Raw genomic sequence first — 27,496 nt, forward strand, 5'->3', positions numbered from 1 at the left:
AGTGACAATTCCTTTTTAGCCTATATCATATAAATAAAGCTATATTTTACAATGTCCAAAAGCTCCTGTCCTGCTTCAGTCAGGAACAATATTCAATATTACTTTTCGTAATGCGTCTATTAAACTTTTTGTTAAGGTAATTGAAAATGAATCAATAGTTTAGCTATTTATATTTATAGCGATTTTTCATTAGTTATTAACCTAAATAAAAGAACAAACAAATATTTTTCAAAAAATACAATAAACACTTATATTATAACACATTTATTTAGAAATATTATTACTCATTTAAGCGAATTTTGAAACCAGTTTCATTTTAAGTACAAATTTGCTAAGTTATATGTGATGAGTGTGAGTGAAGCATTGATGGTTACACAAATATTTATTAGAACACTAGTTTCTCCGACAATAGGTACCGTCGATAGTTAAATGTGTTTGCGTTTTAAAGCTCGATTCTCGGAAGTCGTCCCAAAACCGTATGGCGAGAAAATACACATAAATTATGTGGAAATGAATGGAATACAACAAAATACTGCTGATGGTTAAGTTTGTATCTGTATATTGTTTCTTCATAAAATAACATCCTTATATTATGTGTTTGGTTAAACCCCAGGTTTGTCCAAGCTTGACCTATAGTTTTCTACTAAGGATTCAATTTAAATTTAAGCGTTTAAAACGGAACAAAATACTCATACACACTCGGTTATATCTTCTGAAGTTTTTTGTCGCAAATATAACCATTTTTGTCTATGTTCACAGTTCTTTATAAATTTTTGTTAGAGGACCTTGTCTCTACGTAGATTTAGGAAAGTAAGAATTTCACTCTAGACATCTAGTATATGACTAGCCTTTTTTTACTACGAATTTTTTTAACGCCGTCTTAGTAGAGAAGTACTACGTGTTAATAATTAATTGTTGTAACGAAAATCATACTAAAAAAGTAAAACACAATGTGTTTAACGGTTATGCTAATTGTTGACGTAATAACAACGGATGTTATGACTTGATGATGGAAGATAATTGAAGGAAAACGTTATTTGGATGTTTTCAAATAAGTTGGAAACTTCAATCTATCCAAAACTTTTAAGCTAATTTGGAACGCACATTTCACGACTCAATTTGTTTACATTTAATCGTAGATGATTATGACCGTCACACTATTTACAATAGTAATTAGAATTTGTTTAATCATTTATTTATTTATTTTTAGTAATCTTACCGCTAGCATACGTAATATAAAACAAAACACTTACAACAATATACAAAGCCAAAACAGAGCCATAAACAATATACATGAATCAGAAAATATAAGTAAAACGTAAAAACAAATGAAATTAACAATATTATTATAAAATTATTTTACGCGCGTATTAAATTTTTGCCGGCTGAATTCTATACACTGACGCGAAAAAAAATCGTAATGGAATACGTAATTTAAGTTTAATAGTTAATATCTAAGTTCAAACTTAATATACGTCGACTTAGATAATTCTACCGGAGCTTTTGTAAACATACACCACGTGTACTCCGCCATATTTGATAAACGCAAAATTGGTGTTAAAATTTCGATAAACCAAGCGACTGTTCCCATGCCAGAGTCATCAATCATATTGCCACGGATACTGACCCTCTCGATTGCTCAGTACAGGATAAAATGGAAACAAAATATTTTTTTTATCGGCTTAACTACAATATGGTTAAAACATGGCGAACGCTCGCCGGCGCCATTCAGTACATTCTCAACCGGCGACGGAGACACGCGCTGACACAATATAAATAAATTACGATAACAAAAATATATATTTAATGTGGTTTTTGTGTTGAGGACAGCCTTGTGTTTAGATTCACAATTTGTTACCGGCGCGTACGCTAAAAGTCGGCGTTAGTTGGTGATCGTGCTAACTGTGGATTAAGTACTGTTTTCCCGCAAAGTGCATTTCGGGTGAGTGACATTTGAAAGGAGCTAGTTACAGCTTTATTTTTAACTAAGCACGAGGGCGGGATGCGCAGACGCAACTATTTTTGGCTTACGGTTCACACCTAGGTCTCGTAGATCATCTCATGTTTCAATGATTTTTAATTTCGAGTTGATAACTAAGAAAGTTCCGATTGTACGGTTTCTAAAAGAATAGCTAACATATCTGTACGAAGAATGAATTAATTAATATTTATTAGTTGTATAATTAATATTCAATAACAGCGACAATTCTTATTACTTTGCATTGTATGTATCTGGTAGTTTTAATACGTTTAAAAAAATATCAATGTCACACGCTTATTATAAAAAAAATATTTAATTATTGATAATTATGCCATCAAAAATATTATATAATATATGTGATATATAATAACAATAGCAATATTTTAACTTAAAGCTCAATCTCTAGATATCGATAAAACTTTGCAATACTTAAAAAAACGTATATGAAAATTCAAATTATCTTGACCTTAACCACGATAACACTGGTTCAAACTCGTTAATATTATCACATTCTTGTATTGACACAAATCATTGCTTGACGATTTTGAATTGATTTAGATAAAATTTCAACTTGTGGCTGGAAGCTCTATCTCTAAACTGTCTTTATGATATAATTCTTTAGGTCTTTTGACAGCGATTTATAATATGTTGTGGCCAAATAAACTATATACTTGTTATTTTTCATCTCAAAGTATAAGATCTGTAGAAATCTATGTTCTAAAGTAAATGATCCTATATAATTAATATATATTTTTTATTTATTTATTATATACATAATGAGAAAGAGTTTTTCGGTCCACCAAGGCGTCGAACAGAATTAACGTTAACATTGATAATACAAAAAAAATCAAGAAAAATCTAAAGATGAATAAAAACGTTAATGTCAAAGACCTCTTGAAATCCAATAAATGAAGAGAAAGTATTCGTTTAGAAATACAGTTTGTTTTATTAGCTATAACTATTCAGATGACAACGATCCAATAATGAAGCCAGTCTGAACGCCTTCATACAAATCCATATTTCTTTGTTAACTTCTTATAATTGAAAATTACCAAGAAATGGATAGCCTATTTTTAATTCAAAGTCGCGGGCACGAATTAGTTAATACCACCTGGAACAGGCTAAAGCCTTGAGACAAAAAACTAGTTTCCAGTGAACGTACTAAAGCGTATACGACCTTTCTGAAATTTACTTTTTTAACAGACTGATAAAAAACTGGCTGGAATGTGAAAAACGGCTACAAATACAACATCAACATGAGCGATACTTCAATTCTAGAATCGTTAAAGTCGAGAAATTCCTTTAGTAGCCTTAAACACACTAACACAACACACATATCAAATATACATACATTATCCTTACAGTACTAAGCCAATTCGATAATATCAAAAAAGTGTATATTGTGTGAACAGTGTTGGCCTAGTGGTAACAACTTGTGACTCTCATATCTGAGGTCGTAGGTTCGATCCCAGGCTGTGCACCAATAGACTGTGAACTGTGGAATGAGCGAGAGATGAGAAGGAATAAATGCATCGTAAAGAAACCGACTTGCCTTGGACCCAAGAAGTCGACGGCGTGTGTCAGGAACAGGGGGATGCATACTTGCCTATTAGATTGATGATCATGAAACAGATACAGAAAGCTGAGGCCGAGGTCTGAAAAGGTTGTAGCGCCATTGATTTATTTATTTTATTATGAAATATAATACTTTCGACATTATCGTATTGGCTTAGTAATGTAAGGATAGTGTATGTATTGTTGTTAGTACATAAGTATACTCAATCCAGCGACAGCTCTATTGTTTTTTATTTATAAAAAAACAACATTTATAAAAAGTATAAAGCCGCCTAATTGTATTAATAACATGTCATTACCTCGTATATTAGCTAAAGTCGTACCAAAAAAGTTTGAATGTGGGTAAATGTCACGCCAATTGCGTCTAGAATTTTTATCTATAAAAAACAGAACAGTTAACCTGAGAGAGTTGAAATCCTAGATTCTCGGGTCTAAAGAGTATGTAAAACATTTATGGGCTAAATTGTCTTCTAAATTTTTAATACTTGCAACTATGTAAAAATATAAATACTATGTAATCACTGCAAACTCTAATTTTAATTAATCTTTGCTAAATAGTTTTGTCGTTACACAAAATTGGACATTTATATTTTTTAAGCTATTGGGTTTAATGGGGCTTTAATGAACGTCATATTTACGGATTAACTAAGTGTTTTATAATTACTAATCAGACTAATAAGACTTAGTCATTCTGTGAGATCACAAGATATTTGGAATTCTTTAAGAGTTTAACGACACAAACGAAATACTATTCATATATAACTCGAGTATAAAGTATTCGAAAAGTAACTTAAAAAAAACTTTAAACGTAATTAAACTCGTATAAAACACTTTTAAACGGATTGAAGCTATGTATTATTATTAAAAACTTATAATTATTTACATAATTTTAAATTTTAATTTTTTTCCGACGTTTCGCGTGCTTTTCAGCGTGCGTGGTCATGGTGACCATGCACATAATAATACATAGCTTCAATCCGTTTAAAAAGTGTTTTCTTAATGTGTAAAAGCTATGTTAACAAAAGACAATACTATGTGCAGAAAAAAGTAATTTAAAACACAATAAGTGGAAAATACATCGTAAAGAAACCTGCTTACTTTGGACCCAAGAAGTTGACGGTGTGTGTGAGGAACAAGGGGGATAATCACCTACTTGTCTATTAGATTGACAAATTATCATGAAACACATACATAATACTAAGATAAATATTTAGAAGTATCTTCGTTCCATGAATTTTTTTAATATATTACAGCGTTAAACCATTAAAAGGTCTGATCTGAATAAATTCGAATATTATTCAAACCACCGAATTCAAACTCATTTTCGTCCTTTGGACATAAGCCCAGATTATCCTATAAAAAACAAATAGAAATATTAAGTGTGCGCGCTTATCTAAGCCACTTTGGTTTGGACTAGATGCTCGTATAAGTTATACCTCATCGTCATGAAAGATCAAACCGCATAATGATACGGCCTCCTACGGCTCATCAAAGTGCAAACACTTGTCCTAATTAATAGTAAGTTATGCCATTTAATTATTATACATGATTTTAGTTTGTATTTTTAAGATCGGGAACATACATAAACTTTTAAAGTAAGTTAACCTTAAACTTCTTGTCAAAACCACGATAGATCACAATAAACATACAGGATAAAAGACTTCTAGAAAGGCTAATATAGATTCCAATCTGTTTAAAAATGTATCCACATCTTGTCAAAAAAACCATCCCTGTTATCTGTGGTTCAATCAATTCTTTCACAACATAAACTAAATTCCTCAAACAGTCCAAAAGACACGTCCATTCACAAAGGATGTGAAAAAAACTACAACTAAAGGCCCGAAATGTTCATTAACACAAAGGTGCCGCGATTCACATACTTTTGAGAAATATTCCTGGAAGCGACGACCCATTGCCCGTGGGATTCAATGACGCTAATTTAAAAGTATATTTGGCGCCATCAATGGCGTTTGTCTATGATTTATGAATGTAGCTTTTGAAAATGGAACGTATTGTATCTGTGAATGTTTAATCTGTAAATTGGGTTGAATGTCTATGCGATGTGTCAAAATGTTGTTATGATTACTCGTTATTTCTGGCTATAATCAATCATACAATTATTGTGTCGTATTATTATTATTAGTAGTAGTAGTATTTAATAGATATTTATAACATTTAAAAGATATGTATAAATGTATCGAGAAGAATTAGGTATTAGAAGTAGCATTAATAATAATAATTAAAAATTAATGAAAATAAATTTTAAAAGTTTATTCCTTATGGCACCTTTAATGCTGGCAGCATTTACACGCTGTATTGAGATATTTATTCGTTGTGCGAGGAAAGCACCTGCTCTGGGGTCCCCGGTACAATCTACCACCGCCTGTGCACTTGAACCCCACGTCCCAAGAGTTTCTACTGTAAAGGGAACAGTTGAAGGAATGACGCTTATATTTCAAAAAACTAAATTCCAGAATTAGAATATAATTGAAATGTAAATAAGACACTCTTATATGTCTGCACATTTTGATAAGCTACATTAAAAATATTCAAATGCTGTATTTACTTTGACAACAGCATTTCAACTAAGTATTAGATACTATGTCTACGAAACCAAAAATTATAGAACAGTGGAAAACGTCAAACGTTTATCTAAAATACAGATGGTACTGATAAACAGGGATAAAATCATTGTTATAAAGGACCTTATACATTTAGTTGTCCATTTGAGGTAATAGTACTAAATAATATCTGTTAGACGAATAGTAAATATTTACATACATCAAATACAACTTACGTTTAAATATTTTTCTATTTGACTGTTATATTGCGTAAGAATTATTTTAAAAGTTCGCCGTTTGATTACTTTGACAATGGTAATACGTAGGCAAAAAGATTTTGGATTTCATTCCCGTCATATTAGTCAGCAACGTGTCCTATATTAAGGCAAATAAAATACTTTTGTAATGTTAATACATATAAAATAAAAATCTTACCTTGAAAGTCATAATACCGTTATATAATACTAATAGTGACTGTATAAAATTGATTAATTTTAAACTAAGTATGTATCATAATAACTTTATTTAAAAACACCTGTATAAATGCCAGCGAACGCGGACCGTGGAAAATTTTACGAAAACCAGTCTATCAAAACTTGTCTTGTATATTATGATCACACAGTTCTCTACCCTCTTTAATATGTTTTTTCGGAATAATCACCACGAGCCCATAGAACATAATTGTCGAACCAATTATACTGCGAAAGTCTGACAATGTTCGCCATTACTTTGCCCTACACAAATCGATGTCCTCCACATAATAAACATACTTTTACTCAATATCTTCCATTCTTCACAAATAATAATAAACCCTTTTTACTCCTATTTATATATCTTTATAGAAGATACACATATACTTCAAATTTTATACAGAACTACTTAATAGATCTGCATCTCTCACTATCTTAAGCATTTTTCTACCAACTTTCAGCTCGTCAGCCCACCGTGAGAAAGAGCGACCTCTCTATCCTTCCCCTGATGGCCCTTTGGCTCATGTTACCCTTCTTGTCCATCTGCCATTCTTTATGCGAGCGGTTCATTCACAAATATTATTATAAAAATAATTTAAATCAAAACATGTGTGATTTTTGAGAGCAAAAATAAATATGATATAACATCTCCACATCATGTTCATACATATGCCAAAATTTAATTATAAAAACTAAACACTAAACATAACAATCGAATATACAGTATTTACAATTTCCTAGTAATAAAAAGAAAATTCAAATTAATTTAAAAAGTTAAGTCCCTGAGGCAGTGTCCCTTAAACGCTTTGCAGCATTTTCTCGCTGTGTTGCGATACATATTTATATTATCGTTGAGCGAGGAAAGTACCAGTTCTGGAGTCTCCGGTACTATCTACAACCAGCCAACTTAAATCTTTAATTAGCGCCTGTGCTCTTGAACCCTTTGACTCTTATATTTGAGCCGTTTATTATTTTCCACCTCAGCCGTTTTGCTTGTTCATAGGAGGTGAGACAGTTTTATAAATTTAACACACGTATGGCATATGAATAATGTGCAAGGTAACTTTTCGAAAACGAGTTGGAAAGTGGAGGCTGCATTCCGCTCTGTACATCTGATTTATATGTTCTAAGATTAAACTGGATAGTACCAGTCAGCATGGTTAGTATGTAAGTAAATTACTCTTTAATGCATATTTAATATAAGCATTTACTTAATTAGGACTCTGTCTTTCCAATAAATAAAATTTTATACTGAAAATACACTTTATGAAAACGCGTTTTCATAAGTTCATCTTAATTATATAATAACAACAACAAAAACGTAAGTCACAATTTATTTTTAGTTGTTCAACGAACAATTAAGTAGCTTCAAGCCTGTACTATATTACTTTTATGTAAGAAAAGTGAACAGTATTCGTAACATTGATAAGATGCTCGTGATGCCCATCATACGGTGCTGATGAACATCGTGAGGAGACCAGCACGTCTCTTTTCTAAAATATTTTTTTAATAATTTTACACATTAAGTGTTCATTTATCTAACTAAGAAATATTTAAACACACTGACACAATTTACAACTCTAATACAATGAATACATTGTATATTATATGCTCTAAACTAAAATACCAGGCGCAATTGCTACAAATGGTAAACTACTTTTGACTACTGTGACCCAAGTCGATTTTTGAGTCAAAATCTAAGATTTAGAAGTCGAAGCTTAGCGCCGTAAGTTTAAAAGTTTATTCACATGTAATACTAACTGCTTAGTCTCGACTCTGAATCATGTCCAAAGACATGGTTTACGCACCATAATTAAGTACACTTTTTAGGTCTGGACCTCTGATTTCTGAATCTGTTTCGTGATCATTTGTCATAGGCAAGAAGGTGATCAGCCTCCTGTGCCTGACACACGCCTTCCTTTTTGGGTCTAAGAAAAGCCGGTTTCGTCACGATGTTTTCCTTCACCGTAGAAAGACAGTCTATTGCTGCACAGCTGGGGATCGGACCTACGACCTCGGGGATCAGAATCGCACGAAAAACTGGCCAACAGTACTCACTGCTGCGCCTAACTGTATGAACAAGTATTAATATTGACACAAACCCGCGCTAAATCTATGTTTAGTAATTTATCCTAATACGCAGTAGGAACATTCCGTACAAAACCTGATTCCGAACGATGTGTTAAATGACATAGAACTTGAAAATTAACATAAGATTATGCAATATAAACATATCTCTCAAATTGCTAGCACAGTCAGGTATTTACGTTGTCAACGGCAGAAGCTGAAGCTTTGAGTTATGAAAAGTGAGTACACTTAAAGATGTGGTAGCGCCATTTTATCATCTCATTAATTATTAATTGTTAAGATAAAATTATTACGTAAACATATTGAGTTGTCATAATAAGTTTTAGTAATTGAACTAATAATCAGCTTTAAGTAATATTCTAAGAAAAATACAGATTTGTAAAAACAAAAGTTTCGTTTCGCCATTTCGGTTTTCGACTACTGGAAGACGAAAATCAAACACAATGAGTTTTAATATACGAACAATTACAATAGCAGATTCAGTTATACTATTGTTCACTTCTATGTGGGAAACAAAAGTAAATCTGTAATAATAATTTAATTCACGGTTTATATTAAAGAATTGAGAATATAGAAAATCGCGATATAAAGTACGATTAGAGTAAAGAAAATTTGGAAACTCGTATGTCAAAATCCTATATGTTTGTGAAGTATAGGAATCACACTTAGCGTTAAGAGCATTCAGTCTAATGATTGTATCTAAGTATAAGATGGTTGAGTAAAAAATAATCCTTCACAATAATTTCAATGAGGCAAATAAAAACTGCAATATAAATTCTTCGATACAAAAAAATCACAAAGTCATCTCTAACATTTGTCTAATGTAGTTTTTATTCATCATAAATGTGTGATGGAGCCAAAAACTTATTGAATTATATCACATTAGTTTAGTCTAAATCTGCTATCGGTTTTATTATATAATTATGGTATATTTTACGAGATTAATTTTGCTAGCTTAAGGCGCGCTCGCTTGGTTGATATCCAATCTGAAGCTCTTTTCCCAGGCTTTATTCGTACCTATTTTATTATATGTTTTGTAATACCAAGCATTTTGTAAAACTTATTAAAAATAAACGCTCGGATCGGTCGGATCATCGCAATTCGCATTTGTTTTATTTATTTTTATCAGAATACTTGCAAACCTTCTTTGTCGATAAGAATGATTGATATTATATTGTAACACTGAGTTTAAGGAGTTGTTCGAATTAATACCTGCAGCTGAGTCAAAGCTGAGAAAATACTTCCCTATCACAACATCCGTCGTTCCACAACTGAGCGTTTCTGAATCCTGCCCACTGAAATATTTTCGAACCAATTCGGTCCTTTAAGAAACAAGCATACCAGTTTTTATAAGCCTTCTGGCAATGTGAGTGTTGATGGACGATATCACTTAACATCTGGTGAAACTACTGCTCATTTTTATTGCATAAAAAAACTTAATACGTGTTTTGATTTAGTAACAAATAACAAGAACATTTTGTAAGAGTTCAATTGAACATTCAATAATATTTTTAAATAACGTTAAGATAAAATTATCATAATGTTTTGCTATAACTTGACCTGCTTTGCAATAACAACCCCTGCGAATAAACATTTCATCATATTATTTCTATAACCATTAATTTATTTGCGATAAGACACGAATAATTTATTATGACTACTGCTAAATACACACCTCAGGTTATGTTGCGTTTATAGATTGAATTTGTTTGTTTGTTACAAAAACAAGGTGACCCTGCAGTGTTCTTTTACGTTTTATAAAATACACTTACATAAATTTTACAGAATCTAAATATTTATTATTTGCATAATTTGTCGTAGATTATTTAATTTTAAAGACATTTCATGAGATTTAATTTCTTAAATCACGGCCGACGTGTTCATGAAACAGAAACCAAAAAATTAGTTGTTTCATTTCTACGCTTACTTAAACCACTCGTTAACTTAACGGGCATTTAATTCCCAAGTTGATAATTAACTTGTGATCATTTTAAATTTAAAGCATGTCTTAGAGTAGTCAGTCGTTCTATGATATTCACAATATATTCTGGATTTTTTATAGTATAGTCAAATGAAGCCACGGGATTCCCAAATGTGGAAGTTTTTTTTTAATAAAACAGTGGCAAACGGGCAAGGGGCTCACTTGATAACTGATACCGCCCATGGACACTCTCAATGCCAGAGGGCTCGCGACTGCGTTGCCGGCCTTTTAACAAATTGGTACGCTCTTTTCTTAGGACCCTAAGTCGAATTAGTTTGAAATACTTCAGTGGGCAGCTGGTTCCACATAGCGGTGGTGCGCTGCAAAAATTGCCTTGAGAAACGCTCAGTCGTGGAACGGCGGACGTCGAGGTGATACGGGTGCAATTTTGTATTCAGCCTCGACGTCCGATGATGAAACTCAGCTGCAGGTATTAATCCGAACAACTCCTCTGAACACTCTCCATGGTAAATGCGGTAGAAGATGCAGAGTGACCCCACATCTCTACGCAACGCCAAAAGATCGCCTCCCATGGACACCCATTTTATTGGGTGCATTGCCCGTCTTCCAACCTGTCACTCAAGAATAACGTAGCATTTTAATAGTGGAAGATCTTAGAAAAAGTATCTAAAATAGAAATTGGTCTGTAGTTTGTAACAATATTCTCACTCTCATTAAATATCGGTATGATTCTTGCTTTCTTCCCATAATGTAGGAACCGGGCCTAGTTGTAGAGTTCTAGTGATTTATTGAAAAGAACGTTTACGGGTAACGTTAAAAAAGATAATTTAATAATAAAAAAAGTAAAGATCTTTTGAAATCGGTCCAGTGATTTTTATTAAATATTCGTTTATACAAAAATCCAAACATTATCCTTGTGTTAATATTAATAATTATATTCACTATGACAACAAGATGATAAATATGTTATGATCTCAGGAAATCAGTATATATTTTTTAATTCTATTAAAAATGTTATTAGTTAATTAATTATAATAACAAAAAAATATATAAAGACATCACAAACAGCCATAAAAAAAATCATTCAATCATATAAACAGTTTAGTTATTCATAATTGTTGTCAAACTTTAAAAATTTAATCACCGTCCCCTAGAAAGCATTACACGTCAGTGATGCGTAACTTCTAGAAAGGTTTAAATTATCGCTATGGCGTAAAATTTTGAATACATTGTGGTGGTATTATTAATCGAATTACTGCAATATGCAATTGATGGTCCGTATCATTACCAAGTTAATAACTTATCGTGTTTATGTACCCGATTAAGTCGGCTAAGGTTCATTCGGTCATCGGTCCACATTCATAACATTATCGCGGCTTATTTTTTTCCATGACGGTGTTTAACCAGTAACTGTTTTACTGAAAATATATGTCGCAGTTAACTAGCTTAATTAGCCGTTCAATCAACAGTTTAGCTTCAACTAAACAGGGCCATTTGATGAGGGCCAAAGATGCAGCCAGTTGACTGGGTCTAACAGCTAGACAAATGCCTTCGATAGATGACGTTTCATTATTTTCCTAGCCTGTTGACTGTTTATATAAATTTAGTTCCACTTTCTGCCACCTACGCTAGGTTGAAACTCTTCAAACTGTCAATACGGCATCGGCAAACCACAAGTTTTATGGTGTTTTCGAAAGTGTAATGAAAAACAACTAGTACAATAGAAGAGTTTGACAATAATAATGTCTACATTCACATTATTATGTTACTGTGACTCGAGCAATTTAACGTTTGAAGAAATATATTGTTATGTTAGATGTTTCATCTTTTTTAAATTTACGTCACAAATGAAATAAGCATAGGCCAGTCAGTTTATTAAATGTTGTAACAAACGCTACGGCTGAATATCTTTTAGGCTGCTAGTTAAACGGCGCTGTTTAGTTAGGAGGCTAGGCTATTTATTGAACGGCTAATTAAACCAGTTGGCTGCGACATATATATAATATCCTGGATAATATAATTTTTGTGGGTAGGTTAACACAAGGGTAGGGTAACTATGGTGGAGTTTTATCTTACATACGCCAGCGTTTTCATCAAAGGTTTCAAATAGCTATAGAAAAATGACGCGAATATCGCATACAATTTGCGGTGAACCATTATCGGAACAGTTTTATATGGGTGATGTTTTTATGACTGGAAAGAAAGATCTGGATTTCAAAAGTTAGGTTAAAATAAGTTTATTCGTGTTCCCCGGTTCTCATTATATTAGTCCAGTAAGTGTTCCCAGTCTAGTGCTGTACTGGAATTACCTAACAAATTCCATAAAATAAGAACGTTGTGTGTTTTCTGTTAAACGTGTATTGAAGTGCATTGTCAAATTATTAAAAGCATACCAGTTATTATAAACATAGATGTAAGTGACATAAGATTTCTTTATATTAAAAACATAAAAAGTAGAATATTTGGAGAGGATTTTAATTTATTTATTTTGTCAAATCTGAAGTTTTTAATTTTCCTATCTGAACCTCATATTTCTACTATTTTTGGAAAGCAAAGTTACGTAAATAACAAATGCACAATTAAATTGTCCATGTGTAGTGCGACTCTTATCCCTGAGGTTGGATCCTCAGCTGTGCACCAGTGGATTTTCTATGTGCGCATTTACCATTCGCTCGACGAAGGAATACATCGTGAGGACACCGGCCTTATACCCAAAAAGTCGACGGCGTGTGTCAGGCACATCAGACTGAACACCTACATTATGTAACACATACAGAAATCTGATGCCCTGACCTAAAATTGTGCATTTTTACGAAGATAAAATCTCAATATCTTGCCATTGTCTTAAAATATAAGGATAATCTAATATTACGTCAATACGTACTTATGTAATCATGTTAGTACAGCAGGTTGCTTAATTTTCCTATTGATTTTAAAGATTAAGCACAATTTATAATATCTTTTATCAAAAATTGTGTGCTTCATTACATGCGGTAGTTAGTAACTTTATCTATTTCAATGACATAACAAAACATAATTTTTAACATTGAGACAATTGTGCGGGTTGAAAATTTACTTTTTTACACTAGCTAATTGTATATTTAATGATTTATTTTTCCTTAACACGACAATAACAAGACAATTTTCCGTGGCCATACGACCTCTAGACGTTAATTAAAATATAAATTTGATATTTGGTTCCATATAATTGAGTTACGATGTGCGCGTTTAAAACATATATTATGCTAGAATTTATATAATTATATCTTTTTTCCAGACGACACCATGGTACAAAGAGTTGCTACAGACGAGCGGCCGTTCGAGACCCCATCTTCCGATGAGAGCGGCTTGGGGAGGGACTCTCCTACTGATGACTCTGAGCCTGAAGCTGCTTTGGTAAGAATATAATCCTACAATAGCCATCCCAAAGCCCAAAAGGTTATACTAGAGAAATTAAAAAAAAATGTTTTTATTAAAGTAGTGATTGTCATCGCAAACTTAATTAAAGCAGGTAATTCCAGTAGAAATTTAGTTACCTATATAAAAGAGTAGAAATTAAGACCGAAACAACATATTGATCTAATATTATCTTTGGTAGGTATACTAGTAGATGTTTACGATTATTAAAAACAAAAGTGAAAATCAGTGCCGAAAATAAGACATGGCTCAACGGACTCGTAACCAGGTCCTAAATATGTATTTTAAAAAAAAATCATGCTTCGTCTTATTCTAAGCAGTGATATAGTTGATTTGTCCATTTCTGTTCATTTTGTAATCCGAGTTTCTGTAATAACCTCTTAGACTACCTTATTTTAGTGTTGCAAAAATAATTGTAAGTCAAAAAGTTACCATAGCTAACATATTGTTTTTTTTTTCAAGTTATAAATTATCTGTGATTACCGCTGGCTGACAATAAGTTGTAATAAAGATACAAGTCAAGAATTTGACAAATACCGTTTCATGGCCGAATTGATATTCTTTTAAATCATTAAAAAATCTAAAATGGATACAATCACTCGACAACTGGACAATTCCTGCTATGCGCGGTTTTATTAATTTAATTGTATTTGCCGCGGTCACCTACCATATCTTACGAGTTATTTTAACATTTAAAAGAGTCCAAGGTAAAAAATTAAAACCCAAACAGCTGTGTATAAAGGAATCTTTAATTCAGACGGATAAAATATACACAAAATCTCAATGCATAGAATGCCACTGTGAATGAAAAGAAAAACGAACAAGATATGAATATGATTGTTCATATAAATTAAAAATGACAGTAGCGGAAAAGAAATGGAAAAGGCGCATACAATTACGAAACATTGCTGAGAAAATCGTCAACGGCTGTCTATTCGCAACTATTTCTTTGGCCTTCGCCGAAATTACACTCACTTTGCTGCTTATAGTACTTTGAACAATGGCTGTATTACGATTGTGGCAAAGAAGGAAAGAAATTGCCAAGAAAGTCGGGTCGTTCGTTCTAGACTCACTTTTGTGGGCTACTATTATATTTGGGACCTACATTTTAGTAGCATTTTAATTGCCGTCTTTAGAAATAAAATTGCTTAAAGTCGAGCTAATCCAATATATTTTTTATTAATTCATAGTTCGAAAACAATTGTGCTACTAGTAATTATAAAGAATATAGATGGCATTCTTTATTAAATTTGTCACTCCCAATTTAAAACGCGCCTTAATGTACGTAATACTCGAATGTCGATAATAGATTACTTTGCCCCATAAAATTTGGTAGAATGAGTGCACAGAATTGACACATGGGAAGGTCAGTGTTTCCAAGCTAGCATAATTAGCCGTTACCATGCCTTTTAACTTGTAACTATATTAATATAAGCAAACAATAATTGTTGCGTTATCTAGTGAGTCTAATTTTTATTAGTGATTTTTTACAATAATGTTTATCGGTTTTTAAATGTGAGTACATTGAAATGGTATAATCATAACATATGTAATTTATCTGGAATCAAAGACAAGCGTAAATTGACACTAAAAGTCATGTCATAACACCAATTTACTTAAATTTTTGTTAAAAAATGTTACCCCAAGAAACCAACACCGAAAAGACATTCGCCGAGGGCGATGAAAGTGTATATGAAATAACAGAAAATTGTATTGATACAGTATGAGATTATTTAATTTTCATCGTTAAAACTAATAAATAATTTCCAACACAATACAGCATTTACAATATTCTTAAACATAGTAATAATAATAATTAAAAATTGATAAATAGAAAATTAAAACCCCTATGGCATACGAACGCTGGCCTTTCCTCGTTTTATTGCAATACAAACTAAAAATAACTTTATTCATATAGGTAACTAAGTTCACTTATGAACGTCAAAAGAAAATATGTTAAATTGATTCTAAATTTACATTTAATATAGAACTTATTCGAGGTAAGCACCAGCTCTTTTCACCGGTACAATGGACCATGCGCCAATTTAAATCTTTGAATAATTATTTATTAAATTAAATTACTATAAGTTCTTTATGTACTAAGCAAACTTATTTCCTTATAGAAACCATAGTCCATATATTAAATATTTAAATAAACTTCTATAATACAAATGGTAGGTATTTCTTCAATAACATATTATTGTGTGAATATAATTATTTAAAAATATGTAAATACTTAGCAGTAGAAAACATCAAATTAGCTACTTACATTATAAGCGATGAACATTATTATGGAAATTAATATTTGCGGTTTGAAAAGTCTTTTCTTGTGTGCGAATTACATTTTATCGTTTATTAATTTATTGTAAATCTTTCAGGTCGTCCCTCCCGATGGAGGCTGGGGCTGGGTGGTGGTGGCTGCTTCTTTCATTTGCAACTTCATTGTCGATGGTATACTTTTCTGTGGTGGATCTTTCCAGAAACCCATTCAGAATGAATTTAATGTAAGTTGCCTTGTTTTTATATTTCGTAAGATAATGGTTCATATTTAAAATAATATTATATACTCGTCGATACAATGCTTCTTGGACATTAAATTCAACATTTTTTAATAGTACATAAATATGCAAAAAAAAAACTTTCAAAACGTTGCTGAACTTTTAATAAATTAGACCTTGCATACCTGATTTTTGTACAAATATGACAGTCACAGTAAATATAAAAATCTATTTCCTTTGGGGTATTTTTAATGTTTATATTTTCTTAGAACGACAAAGTACACACGTCGTGTCAGTAAATTTATTTTACATGCAAATTTATACCATCAACGGGTTTTCCCGAAAATCGAGTTTATTAATCACACATTAAATTAAAGCGAATATATTTATTAAAATTGACTTCTCCTGTAATAATAAGCTTAAGCCTTCTACCTGAGGCATTTTATTCAATATTTGATTCCCGTCTCAAAATAAATTATTATTTCTGTATAACACTTATTACAGTGAAGGTAACGTAGTGTCAATAATCAATTTGACATATATTTATTCATTTAAAGTGCGCTGGTACATAGTCTGGCCTGCAGGCCCGTCAATACAGACAATGAAATAACATATTTACACAAGGCTTCGATAAATGTAGGCCGTTGCAAGATTGAATACTAATTTACATGTAAGTGCAAATAGGTAGGTCGTTTTAAAAATAAAATCGCTCTTCGGCCTAAATTTCTGGCAGCTGATTTGTTGAACAACTGGCGCCAAAATAAATTTCTATCTATTCTTGAATGAGAAGAATTAGTATAGTACCAACAAATCTCTACCGTAATGTTTATAGTTAGACAGATTCTTTATGAGTAAGAGTCGCGTTGTAGTTTGTATAAAATCATGGCCAGCATATTATTAGCTTCCAATAAAACAAAGTATTTATTCAGCAATAGTATTTAGTAGTGTATTTGAATACATGTGAATTTTAATACCAACATTTATGTTTTCATACCGGGTAAATATAAAAAAAGGAAAGAAAAAAGAGGGTGATTAAAAAAAGATTTTTCTTTCTTTTAAATCCCGTTTAAAGGTACTGAAATGTACGTATAAAACCCAAAGAACAATTCTTCTCTGTTTATTTTCTATCAACCAATTACACTTTATTATATCTTAATGCTTGTAAACAACTTGTTTGTACTACGTAGTTTAAATACAAATTATTCCCACTGAGATCACATCGTGATTAAAGACATATAGTCTCTGTTCATATTTATGCGTAAAGCCTTCATTCATTATATTATGTAGTATAAATAGCTTACCTGTTTTATTAACATAATTCAAACATCCTAAGTATGAATCCGGGCAGTTCCAGCTTAAGTCTAATATTTAAACAAATAGTTTACTTTTTAAATAAAATTACTAATATAAACGTAAATTTATTATCTATCTAAAATAAAATAATATCTCGCATTTAAAAACGTTACAATTTTATTCAAATGTCTAGCTAGAAACCAAAGACACCTATTTCTACAATCGTTGTCTTAAACGCAAACGTCAATCCGCGGTCATATTAATATATTGACATTTTGACAATCAATAATAATCAATATCAAACATCTAACTTTCAAATTGGCCAATTACCGATGCAATTATGCTTGACGTCAAGAAAACATGTTTACACTGGCGACAGGATGGAGACGCTCGCAAATTGATTATAACTCAATGCTAAGAATTACTATTTCAACTTTCTCATTGATCACATCCAAAGAGAATAAGAAGAAATAGAGCGGAGCTCAAATCGCAATCCCGCTAACTTAATTATGAGTATTATTAAAAGCACTAATATACAACGCTGATTTAGTGAGTTCACGGTATGTAATATAAAATACATATGTCAATGTCAAAGTCAAACTATTTATTATTTTGCCGCCATTTCTTGTATTGCTCTAGTATCCGATTTTTTCACACGGTGCCTACGTTACAATTCTATGATTATTTATGAATTGTTTGTAAATACTTACTTGAACTAATTGGAAATTTTTGAGATTAGTAATGGCATATTATTCCATAGCACAAACGTGTGTACATAATGTTTCATTTATTAACTATACGATAAATGGATACTAAAGTTTATTTTATCTCATGAAATCTATGGATTTTATAACAATTCTATTCAGTCTTAATTACTTATATACATAAATCTACAAATGTACAAATGACTTACATTTGCGTTTTAAAGCTTTTTAAATATAATGTTCAATGTTGTTCTGTTTCTATTAATAATTATTTACAATATATATATTTTTAATGACTATAGATAATATCATATACAAGTGATTGCCTAATTAAATTCTAAGTTCAAGGTGGTTTCAATGAAGATGGTATCTTACTATTTAATTATTAGGATTTAGAATAATAAGGATTATCTAATATCTGAATGTATAACCCTGACTAACACGAGCAGTAAAGGGTAACGAACCAAGATGGCCTCGAGACTTGATTTCTAAATATTTAAGTTCCTCCTCATTGCTAATTAAAATTATTTACGAATTATTTAACTTGGATAACAATTTGACGGTCAATGTGCGGTTAATTACATATTAAAACGACTGTTAATTGCTTCGTTATTTCATAATCCAAACAAATTTAATGATAACAACGTTACGACTCTAAATAAATTTATTTTATATTTGTGGAATTTTAAACGTTGTATTCGAATAACTATACCATTTTTGTCTCATTACGTTTGTTAGAAAAATATCATCTTGACTTATGGATAGCATAATAATAATAAATATAGATATAAGAGGAGTGCAGTGTTGGCCTAGTGGCTTCAGCGTGCGAATCTCATCCCTGAGGTCGTAGGTTCGATCCCCGTCTGTACACCAATGTACTTTCTATGTGCGCATTTAACATTCGCTCGAACAATAAAGGTAAAAATCGTGACGACACGAAACTGGCTTTAGACCCAATTTATCGACGGCGTGAGTCAAGCACAGGAGGCTGCTAATCACCGAATTGCTTTTTAGATTAACAAATTATCATGAAACAAATACAAAAATCTGAGGCCCAGGCCTAAAAAGTTTGTAGCGCCACTGATTTATTGACTTATAAATAAACTGGTTCCATTTAAGTTGTAACATTATAGGCATTTTTAATCTTCAAAAAACCCAAAAGAGATTGACAATTCGCCGCGTTTTTTTATTAGATATGCTATCTGTGGTATATTTATGGTAAAGCCATCAAAAAAACCGTCGTCGTTTGCAAGCGATGAGGATAAATGTGAAGTTATGAACAATTGAAGCGATTTGATTTAGCACATATGTAGGACCTTGAATTTACTAAACATATGTACATACACAAGTAGAAGAGTTAGAAACATAATGATTTTTAAATCGGTAGCTGCGAAGCTTGGCGGGTCGCCAGTCTACCAATGAAAATGTGAGCGGGGTTATAATTTGCGATGTGAAAAAATGTTTTTCAATTCATTTTAGGAATTCTAATGTAAAACTAAATATAGAACTTATGTAACAATCCAGTTAAATATAGAAACTCTTTGGCTAGAGTCATATATATTCCATATTTGGTCTACCGGACTCGAAAGTAATAGTAGTACCGTAATTGAATGGTGCTCAAACCCTTATGGGCCTCATATCTGCATGCGTTTTATGGTGCATTATTGTAAAGATGGTGATCAGCCTTCTGTGCTTATCCGGAAGCGACGACCCAGGTTTTTCGAGTCGCATGCTTTACACGCGACTTAAAAAAAAAGAAATTGTTTTATAAACATTATACAGTATGTACGTATTGTAGTGTATATTGTAGTTTTTTTATAATAATCATTTAGTATAGGTATGTTGCGTACAATACCTGTTGTATATTCCATAATAAATGCCTGGTTACAGTAATGCTATTTGCATTGTTACCTTAGACGTTTAGTCCCGTTAGTGTCTGAGCCTAGCTAGATAGTAATATGAATGAACTTTGCAATACAAGTGAAGGTCGATTAATACCGTCACGTAATGGGTATGGGGCAGTCTGTTTTATCACTCACTAATATATTTTGGTTTCGTAGAACCAAGCCACCTGTCTTCAACGCCCTTTGCGTTAACCACACAGCTACGGAGGCATATAGATTAATATAGTATTTAGTCAATCAAAACGAGTTATATTCATTATTTGATTTGTATTTAGAATGAAAGTTGTTTTTCGTAAAAAAAATTGCATCGTTACGTTAGACGTAGACGAACGTAGAAACGTTTAAGTTTCCAGCTTAACAAGCAAAGGTTTTTAAGATAATAATACTGTGTGGGCCTGTTATTTTATCCATGTGTTAGCGGTAGTTGATTTAGTTCTTAGGGTAGGAAATTAAACACTTCAATGATGACTTAATTCACTATAATTTACTTCACTGATTTTACGTGAACTGTATAACTTCAAACTTGTGCAAAGAAAAGGCCTGTGCGCATGTGTCACAACCTTTTTTATAATCACAACTCCCTCCTCCGACTCGACCATCCCGCTTCGGGAAAATGGTCGAGTCAATTCGTAACAACTCGTAAACAACCGAACGAGTCAAATGAATAACTATTGCATATGCGCACTTGTAGCAAGGTTCTTAAGAATAAGTTTTATAAGAATGTTTAGAATTTAATTAAATTAATATTAGAAGCTAACACATGTTATCTACAAATTATTATTAATTATTCCAAAATTAACTTTATAAAAATATTAAAATAAAATGAAATAACAACAATACGATTAAATTCAACTATAAACAGATTTATTACTAACGTTAACTGTGAAACAATTTTTAGAAAAAAGTTATGTAGGTAGATATTAATTACGCATGATCATTCTCACCAAATCAGACACAAGCTATTATTAAATACGTAACTACGAAATACGGCTAATAGATTTATAAATACATATAATATTTTAAAAAATCTATATTAAATTTGTCGTTATACAGGTAAGAAAATACCCACCGACAATTTAACTTAACGAACCTAAAATACGTTAAAGAAGATACTAAAAATAAATATGCCTAAGTTAGAGATATTATATATATACGGCTCGAGGGACCAAAAAAGATGTGTGGGCCTGAGTATCCGGAAGCTATATCCAGGATCCTCCCTTCCCTCGGTGAAATAATATGCGCTGCGTAATATACAAGATCTCGGGTGTAACTCTCGCCGTGTACCGCGACTTTATATACACTATTAACTATTTTTTTTCAAACTACTACTAAAAACAAAAAGATTCCGATAATAGTTCTGAGAATTGACGACTGTCGAAATTAGTTCCCTGTTTTACCACACGCCAGTTATACTTGACAGATTGTAATTTCTACTCTATAATCAAAAGTACGACAGACTGACGCTTGATCGCTAATAAATTAATCGCGTATGTCACTGTCAATATGTCAAATAGCAAGGCTAATCGGTCACCGAGAGTATGTACTGTGAAAACGGAAATAAAGGTCTGGGAAGTAGTATCACATTATTGCAAATATATGCTTCCGTATTGCTAATTTCTAGTACCGGTTTTCATTGAATAGCGTAAACTACACTTTATGTTTCCGATATAGGTTGGAGCCAGACATTTTTCTAATAGACAAATAGAAATATTTCACAATGTAGGTACTTACTCGTAAAATATTTTTTTAGTAGCGCAATAAATGTCTAAAAAATCTACTAAAAGTAAATGTAATATTGTCCACAGGTGACTGGGGGAGTGGTGGCACCAGTCTTCTCATTACTACAGGGATTTTATCTTATCGCTGGTCCGTTTGCTTCTGCCTTAGCAAATAAGTAAGTAAATTTAGAGTATACAAGATAAAAAAATTGAAGGCAGATACAAAAAGGTGTGGTCAGTCCTATTTGTATTTTAATCGAAAATACAACTGTTTTTAACGAACTAAAGCCTTAAATAATTGTTTTTAGCTGAATTAGTCTAATTATCTCAATATCTTAGCTCTGGCCTTCATTTAAATTAATTGTTTTATCCTCCTTTTCAGGTATGGTTTTCGTGTTGTGACGATTTTGGGAAGTATGATTACGGCTTGTGCGTTTTCGTTGTCATATTTTGCGTCCAGCGTTGAGTATTTGTACCTAATCTATGGAATAATGGGAGGTAAATATATATTTTTTATCTATGTTTATACATACAAACATATGACCAAAATCAAAGGCCCCGGCCGGTATTAGGTACATAATAACAACGTTATCGACAGTTACGACTATCGGTTTTTACGACTTTTATAAGTAGTCTCTTCGATGTCGTTATAACAGATTTTTACTGTATTTATGTATAAAGAAGTAACTCCGCAGTCCTAGGTTCAATACATGTTAAAAAAGTGAAAAGTGACATTTTAGTTTATACTGAAAAGACGACGCCGCAAACGTTATTAATACCAAAATAATATCTTTCTGTTTTTTTTATCATACTAAGATACATATAATTAAATAATAATAAAAAATCCGGCAACCTTGGGACTGGGTTTCAGATTTCTGAAAATGTTTCATGATAATTTGTGAATAAAATAGACAAGTAAGTCAGCTTCCAGTGCTTGACACTGTTTGGGGTCTAAGGCAAGCCGGTATACTCACGATGTTTACTTCACCGTTCGAGCGAATGTTAAATGCGCACATGGAAAGAGAGTCCATTGGTGCTCAGCCGGGGATAGGCCACACTGCTCGTATCAGAGATATTAAATATAACAATACTTTATTTTTTTAAGGGATTGGCTTCTGTATGATATACATGCCTGCCGTGTTGACTGTCGGTTTCTACTTCGAGAGATGGCGCGCTTTAGCCACAGGATTGGCACTTTGTGGCTCCGGAGTCGGTACCTTTGTGTTCGCACCGCTGACTGACTCTCTTATCTCCAACTATGGTTGGAGAGTTGCCGTTGCAATTAACGGAGGTAAGGGTTTTGAAACTATTGTTTTTAATTGTCAATTATTTATTAAATTTAATTCGTAACTCTCATCACAACCGGGTGAATCAGGTTACTGAAGAAGCAGCTGCCAGCTACTTAATGGAGAAGCGACAATATATTTATACATCACATATTGATTTTGATATTTTAAGGATCGTCATCTATTGTAGGCATCAATGACATCATCTCTATATATTCGCTTTAGATATAAACCCTATATAAGCCCAAAACTAATGTTGTGTTATCTTAATACAAGGGTATATACTTTAATATATTGCGCACAATATTAAAAGCACACGCTTGATAAATTCGAGGTCACGCAATATTACCGGAAGGTCGGTTACGAAACATTCACAATACAAATTGTTTCAGCGTTCCTTCTCATCTGTCTGGTTTGCGGTCTCGCATTTAGGCCCATACAACCTGTTAGGGTGACATTAGCAGATCAAAGAGAAGAAGATGATACGTCGCGGCGACACGAGGAAGCTGTCGAGAAACTTAACTCCATGCTCAAACTCCACAACAAACTGGACTCTGGAATCTCAATGCCCCCAGAAATGAGATTCACCAACCGAGTCAGCCCACACACATGGATGGGAGTCGCCAATAACACTAGGTACCCGACTGCCGAAGAAGTCTTCCGGGGAAGCAACTCACATCTCAGCAGAAGGTCGTCGGCAACGGCCGGCACGATTAAACATAATTGTAAGCCGCTCTTCATTGCCAGCTCAGTGGCCGAAAAAGACGAACAGGAGGACTCTAACAGCAATGTCGACAATGCCGAGCCACTGATTGCTAATACAGTTAAAATAGTCACGCGGGAGGCTCGGCCTCGCCGATCCCACCTCGATTTGGTCGCACGCCCTATGTATCGTGACGATATCTTTTTCGGGGGCAGTCTCGCAAGGCTGCCTCAATACACGTCTAGAACATCGCTCGGGTACCACTTGGCCGTGACGCACGTCCCGACAAAGGAGGATACACAGGAGGAGCAGTCTGGAAAATGTCAACTCTGTCCGGAAGCGGTGAGACGAGCGCTCGCTACCATGCTGGACGTCAGCTTGTTCCGGTCGCCGACGTTTAACATACTGGCCATAAGCGGATTCTTCACTATGTTGGGATTCTTCGTGCCGTACACATACGTAGCACAGAGGGCGGAAGACAACGGCTGGACTAAATCGAAGAGCGTGTGGTTGATATCGACGATCGGCATTACAAACATCCTCGGACGTATTGCATGTGGGCTGGTTTCCTCTATGCCAAAAGTGTCTCCACTATGGTTGAACAACATCGCTCTTACTGCCGGTGGCGTGGCTACGATGATGAGTGGACTGTACTTCAATGAAATCTACCAGTTCGGATACTGCGCAATCTTTGGGCTAGCTGTCGGTGAGTTAAAGGCTTTTGTTGAAGTCATATAATTTAATTTATAATATCAGACATTTTTGTATTACTACGATAGTAACAATGAGACAATTGCGTGAGATATTTTCATACAACAGGTATGCGCTGACCATATTTCTTAACTTATCTTACATCCGTAAGCGTATCCCATAAACTAAGACGGAACTAAATATTACTTTTTATTATAAATAAAAATATATCAATGACTTGATAAATCTTTATTAGTTTTTCACGACTAAGTTTTCTTGTTTCAGCATGTTTCGCATCCCTTCGTTCAATCTTGGTGGTGGAGTACATAGGTCTAGAGCAGTTGACCAACTGCTTCGGTTTGTTCCTGCTCTTTCAGGGCCTCGGAGCTGTGTTAGGTGTTCCCATAGCAGGTATTCATTCAATACGTTCTGATACTTTTTCGCTTATCACATTTACAAAAAAAAAATAACTCAATTAAAAATTAATATTTTTTCAGGTGCTCTAATGGACCTAACACATAGCTACACCATATCGTTCTGTGTCTCTGGCGGTTTCTTAATCTTTTCTGCCGTAATGTGTTACCCAGTGGACTACATTAGTCGGTGGGAGAAATCTAGGAGCAAGCTGTCCACCCCAAAAGTCTGAAATATGAGAAATCGAGATGTGATTCCAACACACCAGGTTTCTGGTAGAATTTTTAGTCCGTTTTAGGACGTAAATGAAAGAAGATGGGAAATGGTTCTCCATAACTTGTCTACAAATTAAAAATTTGACCACATTATTCCTTAACAATACATTATTTATATAGAACTCCATAGACTAAGCATATGTAACACATAACTTTATATCCACAATTAAATGACAATGTAAATAAAACATACTTAGAAATAATAATTGCAGAACAAACAGTTATTGAAGAGTTGAAACCATTTCGTATTACTTCTTTCATGTTAGGTGATCACTGCCTTTCCGCAGTTTATTCTTTAAGTGGCCTTTGACGAATCAAATCCTTCCATGAACCTATTTCATATATATATATATATATTAATTTTTGTACTTATAATGCACCGGTCGTGTACAGATAATGGGTTGCACTCATTCTGAAACTAGCAGCTGTCAATACCACCTGACAGTTTCATGGAAGTTTCCATAACGGCCAAATCTTAGCCAAATTGGGAAAACGAAGCTCGCATTTTGGAACTAGTTGATAGTCAACAGCCAAATTATTTTTAAGAAATTGGAACTCTAGTTTTGTACTTAAACGAACATCACGTAGAGATTAATTTTTATCGGAATATACGAATAGTAGAGTGACACATTGAAGCCCAAAAATTGTGATGGTAGAGTTTGTGCATTTAAATTAGTTAAGTATATAGTTTAGTTTTAAAAGTACAAAGCGAGAATATATTTATGACGTGCAATATATCTATTTGAGTAACGTCAATGAATGTTCAATATGGAAATTTTGAGAATAATCTTGTCAGGGTACTATAAAACCGAATTTGAAGTGCCTTACTATTTAAAATATTAAATGTGTACACAATAATAATTGCTAAAGATGTTTATGCGATCTTGATAAAGTAGAAAAGTACCTATACATACAAATTTTTCGTACGCTACGCGCCTTTTAAAGTTCTTGGTGTGAATATGAATGAGTTTTTGAATTATATACCTTTATGACCCTTAAACCAATTTATCATTAGATTAAGGCGTAATGTTTAAAAACGTGTGATTATAAATTATATTTTTAATGTATGTGCCTTATTGTAAGTTGTTATGAGATAGACAAGTTATCTTTTATTGAAGATAAATTATATTTTGTCTCCATGCTACTTTTACTTTTAATATGCCTATTGTACTTGATTCCTTTATATTTTATTAATTATGTATTTTACAGGACAAGCTGTAAATAGAATTACAACATATAATTATTTCAGTATGTTAATAAAACGCAATGTAATTTGTAATTTCTATTCATTCGGTCATTTCCACAAATCATATTTTAACAATTACCAACTATGTGTCCTTAGTAGGTAATTGATTATTACTATGTTGCTTGTAGAATAAAATGATAATTGATATTAAGATAACTGTGGCTGTGGTTTGTAGAAATATATGTAAAATTATAGTCATATTTAACTTCTTATTATTGTTTAAGAATTCACAAATTCAGGCTTACGGGAAGTGCGACATATATTATACTTTTTTTTTAACTCACCGGATTCAAAGAAGTAGAACCAACTTCATAAACTGACATAGATGACCACTTCAAGATATCTTTAATGAATTTAGTTATTGCCTTAGAATTTTTGGTACATATTTGTATATAATATAAAAAAAATCTAATGTGACTATGATTTTATTTCAATTTAAACAGTAAACCCCACAGTGCCATAAGTTTAACTCGGTAACATTTCCCCACATTATTTTAGATTTAGTTGTAACAGTATATCCAATAAACTTGTTGTTATTATGATTTCGTTTTATTAAATAATTAAAGTGGGATGTCTAAATTAACAGTGATTCCAAATTCGAACATCAGTTCTATGGATATTTAAGGAACTACTTCTAACTTGGTTTGTGATGTTAGATGGCGTCAAAATCATTGCAATCCATTTTAGAGTATCTAATTCTGCAGCACTACCATGTGATTGTTTTACAGTAG

At 32.7% G+C, this 27,496-nt stretch overlaps 1 protein-coding gene across 2 annotated transcripts; it reads left to right on the forward strand.

Moving 5' to 3' along the window:
• Positions 1-1,717: 1,717 nt before the first annotated feature.
• LOC123720038 lies at positions 1,718-27,304 on the forward strand. Of its 2 annotated transcripts, none has more exons than XM_045676474.1 (9): positions 1,718-1,942; positions 13,895-14,013; positions 16,413-16,538; positions 22,239-22,327; positions 22,534-22,649; positions 23,257-23,442; positions 23,830-24,846; positions 25,116-25,241; positions 25,328-27,304. In XM_045676474.1, exons 2-9 carry the CDS (start codon positions 13,903-13,905, stop codon positions 25,474-25,476), a joined length of 1,920 nt encoding a protein of 639 aa, XP_045532430.1. In that variant the 5' UTR covers positions 1,718-1,942; positions 13,895-13,902; the 3' UTR covers positions 25,477-27,304. The 2 variants fall into 2 exon arrangements, with proteins under 2 accessions (XP_045532430.1, XP_045532429.1); XM_045676473.1 differs by lacking the exon at positions 1,718-1,942 and adding an exon at positions 8,849-8,893.
• Positions 27,305-27,496: the final 192 nt, after the last annotated feature.

This window comes from Pieris brassicae, chromosome 2 (assembly GCF_905147105.1).
Source record: "Pieris brassicae chromosome 2, ilPieBrab1.1, whole genome shotgun sequence".
In the NCBI taxonomy this organism is placed as follows: Eukaryota; Metazoa; Arthropoda; class Insecta; order Lepidoptera; family Pieridae; genus Pieris; species Pieris brassicae.

Excerpts from the sequence above, each read along its gene's own strand:
- LOC123720038 (XM_045676473.1), top strand. Across the intron at positions 14,014-16,412 it reads CTGAGCCTGAAGCTGCTTTG|GTCGTCCCTCCCGATGGAGG; the intron begins GTAAGAATATAA and ends TAAATCTTTCAG. Across the intron at positions 22,650-23,256 it reads AATCTATGGAATAATGGGAG|GGATTGGCTTCTGTATGATA; the intron begins GTAAATATATAT and ends TATTTTTTTAAG.